Below are 15,137 nucleotides of genomic sequence, written 5' to 3' on the forward strand. Positions count from 1 at the left end.
AGCTGATAAGCACAAATGCATGTTAGTGCAGTGGTGTGGTAGTGCCACGAAGAGTGACCTTGGTGACCGTGGAGCGATTGTATCACTGTTGCCAGGCAACGCGCTGATGATGGAGGACCATTACGACGTTCTCGGGTGTCAAGTCAAAGAGCCCAGCGTTAGCTGTGAGCTGCTATCCAGTCAGATAAACAACCACGGCCATCTCATGAGGGACGGCTCTGACCACCAAACAGACTGAAGACATTCACCACTCGACTTGAGCCTTCAAGCTAACACTAACGTCAATTAAAAATACTAGAGACTTGCAAAACATGCACGAAAATAATGTAGCAAGCTAACTTTAGCCAACTGCCTAGCGCGAAACTGCTCAGATATGGACTGTGAAGGGTAAGTGTGTTGTAACGGCAAAAAAGAGATGCATTTTATTAAATGTTTTTGGTGAAGAGGAAACCGACGAGATTTGTAACCGATAAAGTTGTTATTTGTACCGTGAAACGAACTGGAGAACGCGTTTTGTTTGCTGTTACCACTATTTGTAGCAGCTAAATAGCTAGCGTTATGTTGTGCATTCACTTAACATCTCTTCTGCGAATTCAGCAGCGAACGTTTTAACATGATACTTCATGTTTAAGTTTCATATATGAGAATTGAATTAAACATCTTCGTAAACCTGTGATATATTGTTGTGCCAGCAGTTGACGAGACATTCAAACTAATCTCGAGCTAATCGTCTCGTACACTTGATTCTCGATGCACTGATGTGGTCAATATCTTTTACCATCCCATATCATCAAAATGGTACTGTAGGTGCAGAACTGTGCAGTGAAGCTGTCATACGAAACTAGTAAAAGTTAGTTTGTGAGCAAATGATCCGTTATTTTAGAGTTTAATGGTGGTAGAGCATTAGTGTAATTAACACAAACATATTAGTTGCAGAGATATTTTTGTTTCATTTATTAGATATGGAGTCCCTTGTCCTCTGCCTAGTTTGGATTCGCAGGAGGATGCCAAAGACCCAGGGTTGCACACCATCAGCCACACACACATGAGGAAAGCCTTTCGTCTTATGAATGATTTGAGAAGGTTGGTAAACCTACTCAGCACCTCATGTTATTTAGTTAACCACCATAGTCATTGATGGGGAGATTTTCAATCAGAGGTTAAAGGGTTAGTTTACCCAAAAAATAAAATGATCCCATCATTTACTCACCCTCAAGCCACCCTAGGTGTATATGACTTTCTTCTTTCAGCCAAACACAATTGGAGTTATATTAAAAAATATCCCAGCTTCCAAACTCTTCGGCCGGAACTAGACTCGTTACCGGAAGCCAGTGATTCTAGTTTATAAAGTTATAAATATGGACATTTCTCTTACAAAAATGCTTCGCTTTGCTTTAGAAGCCCTTTATTAACACACTGGAGCTGTATGAATTACTTTTATGAAGGATGGATGTGCTTATTTGGGCTTCAAAATCTAGGGTACCATTCACTCTGAAGCTCGAAAGAGCCAGGACATTTTTTTTATATAACTCTGATTGTGTTTGGCTGAAAGAAGAAATTCATATACACATAGACAGGATGGCTTGATGGTGAGTAAATTATGGGATAATTTTCATTTTTAGGTGAACAAACCCTTTAACTTGTATGGATGGATTCTTAACATCAAGTTTGGTTCCTCACTAAATCATACATTTGGTTATGGTCTTGAAGTTGTCTGTTTTTTTGTTTTGTTTTTATTGACACAAAATGTAACTATATTATCCTATATTATCACCCAGCTTTTTATATAAAGTTGGATATAGGCTACATATGCCCCAACTTTATCCTGATACATTGGCCTACAGTATACACTCGTATGCCTACTATATGGCATATTTCAACTGCTTCATTGCTTGTATCATCGCAAAATGTAAACTATATCATCGCCCAGCTCTAATCTGCTAAATGTGACTATGAGGCATTAACATATTCTGTAACGCTGCTTTAAAACATTTTGTATTGTGAAAAGTGCTTAATCTGACTAAGAGTTAATTATCGATTGCGTATGCTGCATGTCCACAAGACCAAGTAGATCGTAAAGACCTTTTCGATGATGTTTTATTAACAAAGTTCGGGAGGAGCACGTTCAGTTAATTAACACGAGTGGAATGCACCCAGCAATCAATTATAAGAGGTATATATAGATTCAGCAATCTCACCTCACTCCATTGATAGTTTAGCAGCATCCCTCCACCGCCCCTTCTCCACACTTCTAGTCCTAAACACTTACATAGGGGGAGTACTCTGGATTCGGGCCAAACTCCGAGCTCGGAGCCCTCCCCCGGACAGCACGCCAAATGCGCATTAAATCTTATCCACTCTAATTATTAGTGGTATAAGTGTGAACTCGTGAACCTATGTTGGCTAGGCTTATGATATATTTGGGAGAAACAGCCCTGGTCTAGATCCTCAGTTTCTTTTATTTTCTTTATAATCACAGTAGGAGGATGCTTTGTGACGTTCTGCTGGTGGCGGGTGAAGTGGAGGTACCAGCACACAGAGTAGTGTTAGCGTCCTGCAGTCCTTACTTCTGCGCCATGTTCACAGGTACTCTACATATACACATCCTAATGCTTTTCTTACATTCATGGGAGCAACATGTCCCACGCTGCACACGGATGTTCTCCAAAACTTAGCAATGTAGGATCTATGATTATGATTTAGGAATTAAAAAAATACTCACCCTCATGTCATTTCAAAACTGGAAAACACAAAAGATACTTTGAAGAATGTTGGTAACCAAAAGTTTTGATGCCCATGGACTTCTTTTATGTCCCACAGAAGAAAGAAAGTCAAACAGGTTTGGAATAACATTGAGGGTGAATAAAGGATGATCATTTTAATTTTTGGGTGAACTAACCCTTTATTGAAGACTGACTGAATTGTTTACAAGGTATTTGAAGCTATATGAGTGACATTAGGTGATATAAAGTGTCCCTGCTGATTATTCTGCATAAAAACATTATGATGTTCATTCTTGCTTATTTAAGTCTCATTTTCAACAGTTATTTTTTTAGATCTTTGATTGAGAGTTTTCTGGATCTGTATGTATAATGCTCCTGCTCTCTGATTCTGTATCGTGATTGACGTGTCCAGGTGACATGAGTGAAAGCAAGGCTCACCATGTCGAGATCAGGGATGTTGATGGACAGACGCTCTTGAAGCTGGTGGATTATATTTACACCGCTGAGATCGAAGTGTCTGAGGATAACGTTCAGGTAAGTCAAGGCACATGAATGTACTGTACTGTAGCTCTTTGTGTAAAGGCTGATTTCATTCTCTGCCACTGGTTCTCTGGTGCTTGTGGCTCTGTTGTGAGTGCTGAGAGGCAGGGCATTTCCTCTCATTATTAGAAGAGGAAATGAGCAGAGAGGGAGAGGAAGTTTTCTGTGATGTGCACTTTGCCCTTTGTGTTGGAGCTCTATTGTCCCAGTATATTCTGTTGTTTGTGTCTGGGCCTTTTGTTTAGATGTACAGAATACAGCAGAGGAGAATAGATGATCTGAGAAGCTTCATGCCAGTTGTGCTGGAGCAGTGTGAAGTGACCTAGTTTTTGGAGAGGATGGGCAGATGCTCCAGTGTTAAATTTCCCTATAAGCCATTTCTAGGAAGAAAGTGGCCATTGAATTAGAAAAGAGCATCTGCACATTGTAACTCTGTCTTGTTCTTCCCTGTGGCCGTTGCTTTTGTTAAGTAGCTGATGCTGGGTTCAATTAATTTATTTTCATTGTTCACCACCATTTTAATTCATATAATTCATTCAGTATATAATTAGATGTGGAGTCACCAGCTTACATTCTTTTGCAATGATTTACTAATAATTAAAGCTCTGTTAGAATACCTTTTTGAACAAATGTAATTAATTTCAATAGCAGTTGTTTAAAGAATCGTTGCTGAAAAGAGAGAGAGAGAGAGATAATGGTACAGATACAAACTATAAGTAGTAGTGGCTCTGTTTAGTATGTACACTACTGTCCAAAAGTTTGGGTCAGTAAGATTTCATTTTATTTTCAAGTTAATATTTTTATTCAGCAATGATGCATTAAATTGATCAAAAGTGATAGTAAAGACATAATGTTACAACAGATTTTAATTAATCCTTTTGGACTTTTTATTAATCAAAGAATCCTAAAAAAAATGTAAGCAGCACAACTGTTTTCAACATTGATAATAATAAAAAAAAATGTTTCTTGAGCAGCAGATCAGTATATTAGAAAGATCTCTGAAGTAATGATGCTGAATATTCAGCTTTTCCATCACAGGAATAAATTACATTTGACAATTTATTCAAATAGAAAACAGTTATTTTAAATTGTTATAATATTTCACAAGATTACTGTTTTCACTGTATTTAGAACAAATAAAGGCTGCCTTAGTGACCACAAGATACTTCTTTCAAAAACAACAACAAAAATTATTTTTTGAATGATGGTATATGTATATTATAACATTTCAAGTAATGCACAACGCTTTTGCTATGTTAGTTAAAAGACTAGTCATCATTAGTGAATCAGAATCAGGATGCACTTTACTTGCCAGGTGTTCAGAAGCACACAAGGGATTTGTTATGTTTTACTGGAGCTCTAGGTACTTGCATACAATCTATCAGTGGCATGCATTTGTGTTCTAAAATGAGGAAGCAAAGTCCTCACAGTTTAAAAAAAAAATGTTTGTTTTTTATTTATGCACAGTATATATGCATTCTGATTCTAAGGGAGAAATGGCTCTTCTTATGACTCTAAAAATACCACACCAACAGTGAAGTTTGGAAGTGGAATGGTATGGGGCTGTTTCTCTTCTAATGGTACTGGTAGAATCCATATTATTAAAGGGGAAATGAATGGAGCCATGTACCGGGAAATTCTTGAGATGAGTCTGTTGCCATCCACCAGGATGATGAGGATGAGAGACGGGTGGATCTTCCTGCAGAACAACGATCCAAAACTTACTGCAAAGAAGACTCTGAATTTGGTTCCAGAGAAAGAAAATAAAGTTGTTGGAATGGCCCAGTCAACCACCAGACTTAAACCCAACAGAGCATTTGTGGAAGGAACTGAAGATCAAGAATCACAAGAGAACCCACCAGAATATTCAAGATTTAAAGTCTGTTTAGAAGATTGGACCAAAATCCCACCTGAGCACTGTGAGCGATTCATTTGTTCATACAGGAAGCATCTTGAAGCTGACATTGCAAATAAAGGCTTTTCCACCAAGTATTCAATACAATTTCAGTTAGCGTGTTCAATACTTTTTTCCTGCCCTTTTACTTTATTACACATAACCTGTTTTTTGTGTTATTCCTGCGGTGTTCAGGTGTTACTCCCAGCTGCCAGCCTGATGCAGTTGATGGATGTTCGGCAGCTTTGCTGTGACTTCCTGCAGACACAGCTCCATTCCACCAACTGCCTGGGCATCCGAGCATTCGCTGACCTTCACGCCTGCACAGGACTGCTCAACCAGGCCCACGCTTATGCCGGTGAGCTCTCTTCTTTCTTGAGTCATTGTGGGATGGCTAACAGCTAGTCGAGTAAGCAACCCACCAATATGTACTTTTATGCTAAGATCCATTTTTTAAGCATGTTTGCTTGTTTCAAACAGAGCAGCACTTCACAGATGTCATGGGCGGTGAGGAGTTCATGGCCCTCTCCTTGCAGCAGGTGTGCAGTCTGATCTCCAGTGACAAACTGACTGTGTCCACTGAAGAGAAGGTAACGCATTACCCAGCTCATTTACCTTGTTGTTGTTTTTTCTAACTGTTGTCATCTGCATATTGTGCTTCTCAATTTCAATGTTTCGTCACATCACAGAGCCTGTTTTTAGCTCAGCCGTGCATGATTTGTAGACAGCAGACAGTTGATGGTTGGTTTTTACACGTATACATGCTGGTGTGTGACGCTGTAGGAGACGGCCAGCCATCTGTCATTCACACTGCATTAGCTGCTCTCTGCTTACGAGTAACTTGCGTCTCCAGTCTGCGCTCACACACACCCACTTGATGGCAGCTGTCATCTGTCAGATGCCTCAGTGTCACTGCTGTGGCTGTGAGTTGCAATCATACAATATGCAAAGAAACATATAGTTCTGGTCTATTACACCCCCAGGTTTTTGAGGCCATGATCGCCTGGATAAAGCACGATAAAGAGGCCCGTTTGGAGCACATGCCTAAGCTCATGGAACATGTTCGACTGCCCTTGCTATCCAGAGATTACCTGGTTCAGGTATGACTGCTGACAGTTTTTATAGCGTGCTCTCTATATTTGTTGTGATTGCCTTTCTGGTTTTCTTCAAGCATTATTTTTAGGATCGAAATGTGTACTTGTACAGATTGTAGAGGAGGAACCCTTAATAAAAAACAACAACACTTGTAAGGACTTTCTCATTGAGGCGATGAAGTACCACCTTTTACCTGCAGACCAGCGGCACCTTATAAAGACTGACAGAACCAGACCGCGCACACCAGTCAGTCTGCCCAAGGTATTAATATATTGCAACACAAAGATTCACTTCAAACATACAGTACCAGGCAAGTTCGGATGTACTTAGTTCTTTATTATCTCTGCTAACCACAAGCAAGCTTGAGGCTGTTCTGGTTATTCTGTATATATTCTAAGATGCTGCACTCGTAATTACAATGAATGAGAAAAAAGTGCAACACACAATATGATAGAATACGTCCTGCTTTCTAAATAAAAGAGCCAATCGGTAAAGTCATGATGAAACAGTCATTGTCCTGAGAATTTCCTCTTATGACTGCACATGACCCCATTCAAGTAGATAGGAGTTGTTGGAAATATGGACTGATGAACTGACTTTCCTTTGGCAGACTCATTGAAAATAACCAGCTCGAGTCATGGTTTGTGTTGGTGTTCATTTTATCAGCTATTTTTAAATTTAGTCTTAGTCCTGTGTCAAATGTACTTTTTAGTTATCATAATATTTAATTAACCTTGTCCTGTTTTTGTTTAGTCAGGTTTTGGTCTTTTAGTCACATTTTCATGATTCTGAAGCTGAAAATACAGTTATTTTAGACGAACATGCTTTCACTCTGAGTCTGATTAGATATATTTAAAATAATGTAGGCCACTTTACTGGTATAACATCAGACATTTGGCATTATCAGGACCCACAAATATTTTCCCATTGCAGTAGTATACATTAGATTCAACATTATATAGTAGTTTAATGTAGTACTGACACTAAAACTCTGTAAACTTGATTTTTTTCCTCACACAGTAATTTTAATTTTGGGTGAACTATACACAATACATATTGTCACTATCCACGATACATACTGATGCATTTTTGTATTGCGATATATTGTGACGATATATTGTTACACCCCTACCCGTAGGGGCTTGTTGAAAACAATCTGTAATATTTTGTCTCCGTTGTTTTAATCGGCAAAAACAAATAGAGAGTTTGGGATGGTTTTTTTTCCCCCTCTACATTTTAGTCTCATCTTTTTGTTTAACGATATTCCATGTTGATATACACTCACCTATAGGATTATTAGGAACACCTGTTCAGTTTCTCATTAATGCAATTATCTAATCAACCAATCACATGGCAGTTGCTTCAATGCATTTAGGGGTGTGGTCCTGGCCAAGACAATCTCCTGAACTCCAAACTGAATGTCAGAATGGGAAAGAAAGGTGATTTAAGCAATTTTGAGCGTGGCATGGTTGTTGGTGCCAGACGGGCCGGTCTGAGTATTTCACAATCTGCTCAGTTACTGGGATTTTCACACACAACCATTTCTAGGGTTTACAAAGAATGTTGTGAAAAGGGAAAAACATCCAGTATGCGGCAGTCCTGTGGGCGAAAATGCCTTGTTGATGTTAGAGGTCAGAGGAGAATGGGCCGACTGATTCAAGCTGATAGAAGAGCAACTTTGACTGAAATAACCACTCGTTACAACCGAGGTATGCAGCAAAGCATTTGTGAAGCCACAAAACGCACAACCTTGAGGCGGATGGGCTACAACAGCAGAAGACCCCACCGGGTACCACTCATCTCCACTACAAATAGGAAAAAGAGGCTACAATTTGCAAGAGCTCACCAAAAGTAGACAGTTGAAGACTGGAAAAATGTTGCCTGGTCTGATGAGTCTCAATTTCTGTTGAGACATTCAGATGGTAGAGTCAGATTTTGGCGTAAACAGAATGAGAACATGGATCCATCATGCCTTGTTACCACTGTGCAGGCTGGTGGTGGTGGTGTAATGGTGTGGGGGATGTTTTCTTGGCACACTTTAGGCCCCTTAGTGCCAATTGGGCATCGTTTAAATGCCACGGCCTACCTGAGCATTGTTTCTGACCATGTCCATCCCTTTATGGCCACCATGTACCCATCCTCTGATGGCTACTTCCAGCAGGATAATGCACCATGTCACAAAGCTCGAATCATTTCAAATTGGTTTCTTGAACATGACAATGAGTTCACTGTACTAAAATGGCCCCCACAGTCACCAGATCTCAACCCAATAGAGCATCTTTGGGATGTGGTGGAACGGGAGCTTCGTGCCCTGGATGTACATCCCACAAATCTCCATCAACTGCAAGATGCTATCCTATCAATATGGGTCAACATTTCTAAAGAATGCTTTCAGCACCTTGTTGAATCAATGCCTGGTAGAATTAAGGCAGTTCTGAAGGCAAAAGGGGGTTAAACACAGTATTAGTATGGTGTTCCTAATAATCCTTTAGGTGAGTGTAGTCACAGTCTTCGTTTGATGACATTGGTGTTGTCTTGTCTTCATCTTATTCATAGAAAAAAAAGTTGTTGAAGATTTTTCATCATAGATTTAGTTAACGAAATGAACACTAGTTTGTGTACTGATCTAACTTCACATTCAGGGGTTGAAATGAACTCACCAACAAATTTGGCTACTACATTTTTAAGTCACCGGCCATTCAGAACTACTAGCCAAAAGAAAATCATCAGAAGTAAACCAGATTATCAAAATCACGGCTTCGATTTAAATAAATATTTTTTAGTAAATCTGATTCTGAATCATTTAATGTCTTTTACCTTTACAATAGTCAATCATTGTTTGCGGATACCATAAAAATAACATCTCACCGGTATCGCACATCGGACTTGCCATTCTGTGCCCGTGTTCTCAAGTTCAAGGCGGCAGTCCAAAACAATTAATCATATCACTAAAGTTCACTTTAAGAATTAAAATGGTAAGATTTTCAATGTCATCTGTGAAATCACAAATCAATATATTGAACCAGATGAGTTTTTAATTGTGTTTGGGGTTTCAAGACATGTTGTCCAAGTCTCAACAACAATTTCTTTCCTATGGGCTTTTAACAGCCAAAAAGCTTATTTTAAATTTCTGAAAAAGCGAATTGCGAATAGGAGTTCTAGTAGTTTTGTTTTAAAAGTTTCGGTATGCTGAAATATAAGCATATGTTTGTGTGTAGGTGGCATGTACATGTATAGGCATGTTAATGAATATGTATATGTGTACAATTGTATGTATAGGCTACATATATATATATATATATATATATATATATATATATATACATATATATATATATATATATATATATATATATATATAATTAATAACTGCAGAAGGAACTATACTATCCTGTTAGATTTTTGTAAGTATAAGGAAAAGACGGAGGATCTTTGGATATATTTTCTGTGAAGCTTATTTGTACTTTCTATATTTCTCCAATAAAAAAATAAAATAAAAAAAAGAATGAAAATGGTGATAATGAGATGAGACTACATTTTACATTTTTATTTTTTATGCACTTTTGACCATCTTAGTCAGTCTGAAGCCCTTGATGAATGTGACTTTCTTGTGAAGGTAGTGAGATAGATGGATTGATTTTTGTTGTGAATCTTTCAGGTGATGATGGTCGTAGGGGGTCAGGCACCTAAAGCCATCCGCAGTGTGGAGTGCTATGACTTTCAAGAGGACCGCTGGTACCAGGTGGCTGACTTACCCTCCAGACGCTGTCGAGCAGGTTGCTCTCTGTTCTGCTCCTCATCTCTCGATGTGTGCTCTTCTCTTGGTCTCACTCTCTGTCTGTGTGTCTCATTTAGGTGTGGTGTATATGGCCGGTAAGGTGTATGCTGTGGGGGGGTTTAACGGCTCTCTGCGTGTCCGGACGGTGGATGTGTATGATGGGCTGAAGGATCAGTGGAGCTCCGTCCCCAGCATGCAGGAGCGCCGCAGCACTTTAGGAGCGGCTGTACTGGGGGACCTGCTGTATGCTGTCGGGGGCTTTGATGGGAGTACAGGTATATCTTTGAAAAATCTATCTCAGGATTATTCATACACTACTATTATTAGTATGATTTTTATTTATTTATTTCTTTTTAAAGAAATAAATAAATTATTTTATTCAGCAAGGAGGCAAAAGTGACGGTAAAGACATTTATAATCATACAAAAGATCTCTATTTCAAATATTATCCATATATATTAGACTGCAATTTCCACAAAAAATATTAAGTGGCACAACTGTTTTCAACATTGATAGTTGTAAAAATAAAAAAGCAGCAAATTAGCATATTAGAAAAATTTCCAAATGATCATGGGGTGCTGAAGACTGGAGCTTTGTCATCACAGAAATAAATTACATTATATTAAAATAAAACAAATTATTGTAAAATGTATTATTTTACAATATGACTATTTTTACTGTATTGTTGATCAAATAAATGCAGCCTTGATGAGCATAAGAGACTTCTTTTGAATGGTAGTGTATTTTTTATTATTTCTACTATATATTTTTTTACATTTTGGGCGGTTGTCGTTAACATGACTTAGCACATGCACAACCAGCCTCATTTGTATCCCTGTTTCGTTGACGCTTTGACTGGCTGATGAATGTATCTGTCTCTCTGCAGGTCTGTCGTCAGTGGAGGTGTATAACCCCAAGGCTAATGAGTGGATGTTTGTGGCTCCCATGAACACCAGGCGTAGCAGTGTTGGTGTGGGCGTAGTTGACGGTGAGCATTTTGAGTATTGAGCAATCTGCTCACCGTTACTGAGGCATGCAACAATAAAATGTTTTAAGTGGCATGATTTTGCAAAGAACATTTTACCTTTAGGGTGTTGTTGTCACATATTTAAACTGTGTAACTGTGATAGTTCATTTTTTACACAATGTGTCTGATGATTGTACAGGAAAGCTTTATGCGGTTGGAGGTTATGATGGAGCGTCTCGGCAGTGTTTGAGTACTGTAGAGGAGTTTAACCCAGTCAGTAATAAGTGGTGCTATGTGGCGGACATGAGCACTAGACGCAGTGGAGCTGGTTAGTTCCTCTTTGGACATGATTTTAAAAACATTGGGCTCACTTCTATTGATTTTTACAGTTGGCATCTCCATGTATTCACTGGCTGTGATGTGATTGTGTTTGTGTGCACAGGTGTTGGAGTGCTCAATGGACAGCTGTATGCTGCAGGTGGACATGATGGTCCTTTGGTGAGGAAGAGTGTGGAGGTTTATGACCCTGCCTCTAACACCTGGAGCCAGGTGTGTGACATGAACATGTGCCGGAGAAATGCAGGTGAGTAACCGGAAAAGAGACAGCAGCATTGTAATTTTGCTGTGTAAATGCTGCTATGAGATTGATGTTTTAAATAATTATTTCAATATACAAATATGAAATGTTGGAAAAATGGACACGCTACTGTACATGATATTCAAACATTTCAAAGTCATATGTTATCACTACACTTACCGGTACTTTTTTTTTTATTCTTTGAAATGACAAATTATACATGAGTGTACATTGTACAGTTATGATTTTTTTCTTTAACAACTCTCTAACAAGGATGTAGTTATTTTGATATTTTGTTGTCACTTACATTTGTTGTCTGTTTATAGTGTGAATAGTTTGTGCATGCATATTGATGTTTATCAACAAAATTCACTCCTAAAATGTGAGATATAGGAAAGAGGCTAAATCGTCTCCCCCACTTATAACACAGTTAGTTATTCTTTCAAAACCTGATTTCATGCTTTCATAACAGTTTTACACATTTTCAGCCCACTTTATCATTGTCTCCAAACACAAGATTATTGTAATATGTAATGAGAACATTAGGTTTAACCCCTGAACTGTATGATCATCTTTCAATTTTGCACTTTTAACAATCAGTTCATTCAATAGCAAACAATGCAAGAAACATGTTTTAACATCACCCTTGTTACTGGATTAATTACAGTGATACTGGATTTCTGTAACTTATGTAATTGACATAAAATCCATAATGTTTGTAATGGTATCCATCCAGTGTGTTATCAAAAGGTGTGATGAAGTATGACACGGCCATGAGGTAAACAAACCGCCGGAAACAAACACGCTCGGGCTCGGACCGCAGCAAACGAGCCCAGTGTAAAAGCCCCCTTAATGTTCTCACTCGACCATATGACTGAATTTATACTTTATCGCTTATAATGTAAAAAGAATTCATCAAATGGTTATCTCTATCAGAAATAGGCTATATATTTCTCTAGATATAGATATATAGGTGTACCAAATGATTCATTGATTAACCTTTAAGATCAGCTGGATTAAATAATAGACAAATGTATTTAACTGAATGAGATGCAAATGAAAAGTTTGATAGTAAGGACATTATGAAAGTCAGTTATGGTGAATAAAACGTTTAGATGAAACATTTATTTTGTGTAGTGAAAAGGTTACTGTGTGATTTTGTGTATTGTACTAACACAATTGAAAATATGCTGAAATGTTTGAGAAAAAAAAGTGCACTTTTGAGATATTAGCACTGAGTTTTAGTCGAAATTTTTTATTTAATAAGTTTAGTAGTTTTTACACATTTTCAAATGTGGGGTCCTATACCAGAAATCTCTTTCGGGTCAACAAATGTTTTATAAGGGCTGAAGCAACTGAAGAAAATGGTTTTACATTTTTCCTGTAGTGAATGTTAAAAAAACATTTCAAGACCATTGAAATGATTGTTGTTTTTTTAAAGGAAGAGCAGGAAAGGCCTGCAGTTCTGAGTTGCGTCTGTTTGTCTCTAGGAGTGTGTGCCATAAACGGTTTACTGTATGTGATCGGAGGAGACGACGGGTCGTGCAACCTTTCCTCTGTAGAATACTACGACCCTGCTGCTGATAAATGGAGTCTCATCCCCACCAACATGAGCAATGGCCGCAGCTACGCAGGTCTGTTTCACTCTTACAACCTCCATATACAACTAATCTAACCTAAACCACTGTCTCTTGTCTATTTCAGGGGTGTCAGTTATTGACAAGTCATTATGACTAAAAGTCCTGGGCAGCAGGCCTCTTCACACCCGCCGAGGACTGAGCTGTGACAGACAGACAGTGATTTAATGCAGAATCCAGATGCTGACAGGTGCTTGAAGCTCTCAAAGCCTGACTGCCTCACACACACACACACACACACACACTGACTCCTGACCTCTTCCAGTCTCCAGAAAGTGCCATTTAGCTCTGTTATTAACAGAGAGGTCACATGATCGCCCCATACTGTGGGTAATGAGACCTCGTTTATACAGGCCTGACTGGACTGAATCTGCGTGTAAGGGACGACCTCAGGATACGCCCTGTGCGGACCGACTGCTGTGGGGATCTGGCTGTAGTCTATGTGCAGGTGAAGAATGTGCCAATAGAGGCTTCTCTGCCTGCTTTACTACTGACTTACAACGCTCTGAACTATGAGACTCGCATAAGATGTCACTGATTCTACAGGCTAACACTAATGCTTATGACACCCTTTAAACTGGATCAGGACTGGATATCACTGACTTCTGTTGTTTTGGTTACAGGGTTACTTAATGTTTCATGTTTGTATGAAAAGTAATATGGGAACAAGCCCATAAGTTGTTTTAACCAGCTGCTTTCGTGCCATATAGTATTGAGGATGTTAAACTGCTAAACAGAAACCATATAAATCTCACAGGGACAAGGTGCGGTCACATTAGCGTCATTTCTGCAGAATATCACGTACTGTAGGGATGTATGAAGCACAGCTCACACACTTCCAAAACCAAGCAGGTTACGGCTACAAAATCTGCTTGGAGAAATCTTTTGCCCTCATAAAATTCCAGATGGCGTGGATTCCTATTGAAATGGCTGGAATTTTCCCGTGAAAGTTTGCAGAACAACAAAGTGACCGCCAAATGTAATTCATAATCATATGGATTATACTGTATGTTAGTTACTTGTACATAAGCTTCTTGTTTTTCATGATGCAGTTTGGTGTGCAATCGTCCATGTTGGACACACAGACTCCTATATAGATGCGGTCACTGAAATATCACTGGCTTGGTGTCTCTTTGGTAAAACTGCACTGTTCATCTTAATCAGTACTCAGTAGAGTTCTATTTCAGTCGCAGGTAAATACCAAGACAGCAAATAGTTTTGAAAGTACAGCATTGATCCTGTTCTACCCTGACATGGGCTGCTGGTTCACTGGGTATTTTGGATCTGTGATTCAACACAATTGGCCATTTTTTGAAGACTGTTTTATTTTATTTTAAAAATATTAAGTCTTCTAATGTTTTTTTCCCTCATTATTGAGTTGCAGGCTCTATAATGCTTCACTGTTTACAATACTGATCATTGTAAAATGAAAATGAATTTTGTTTGTAATGATAAAGAAGTAACAAAACTGACTGCCCACATAACCAGCTCACACATCACAGATTTTCACAGCAACCTACTTTTTTATTTTATTTGGATATATATTGATATGAAAGTCATACTATGCATTAAAACATTGCTTATAATGTTTTTGTTGTTCCCAGTGGTTCAGAGCTTATTTTGTGCTATGCCTGGTATAACTGCTGCCATTACATTTGATGACTTTACACATCATGATCCACAACTCTCAAACTATGACATTCCAGTGTGGTGCATCAACAATGGATTATGCACGAATGTGGTTTGTGAACAAGGTGTTAATGTATTTCTAAACAAATGTATTAAATTTAAGAGAATTTGATTGCCACGTGGTTTTAATGTGTTGTGACTGCAAGTCTAAAAACTGCCACTAGAGGGCAGCGGTCAGTCATGCATCGCCAGATGAGAGAAGATGAAAGTGAAAATGATCTCGGAGATGCCATGGTG

At 38.6% G+C, this 15,137-nt stretch overlaps 1 protein-coding gene across 1 annotated transcript; it reads left to right on the forward strand.

The window, feature by feature from the left end:
- Window positions 1-96: 96 nt before the first annotated feature.
- On the forward strand, window positions 97-14,179 carry klhl3 (kelch-like family member 3). The gene is made up of 15 exons (XM_056250323.1): window positions 97-387; window positions 961-1,083; window positions 2,480-2,586; window positions 3,136-3,257; window positions 5,353-5,515; window positions 5,638-5,747; window positions 6,141-6,257; window positions 6,364-6,513; window positions 9,911-10,028; window positions 10,108-10,305; window positions 10,917-11,018; window positions 11,197-11,325; window positions 11,440-11,580; window positions 13,065-13,208; window positions 13,279-14,179. Exons 1-15 carry the CDS (start codon window positions 374-376, stop codon window positions 13,305-13,307), a joined length of 1,767 nt encoding a protein of 588 aa, XP_056106298.1. The 5' UTR covers window positions 97-373; the 3' UTR covers window positions 13,308-14,179.
- Window positions 14,180-15,137: the final 958 nt, after the last annotated feature.

This window comes from Rhinichthys klamathensis, unplaced genomic scaffold (genome assembly GCF_029890125.1).
Source record: "Rhinichthys klamathensis goyatoka isolate OS25496 unplaced genomic scaffold, OSU_Roscu_1.1 h1tg000068l_1, whole genome shotgun sequence".
Taxonomy (NCBI): domain Eukaryota; kingdom Metazoa; phylum Chordata; class Actinopteri; order Cypriniformes; family Leuciscidae; genus Rhinichthys; species Rhinichthys klamathensis.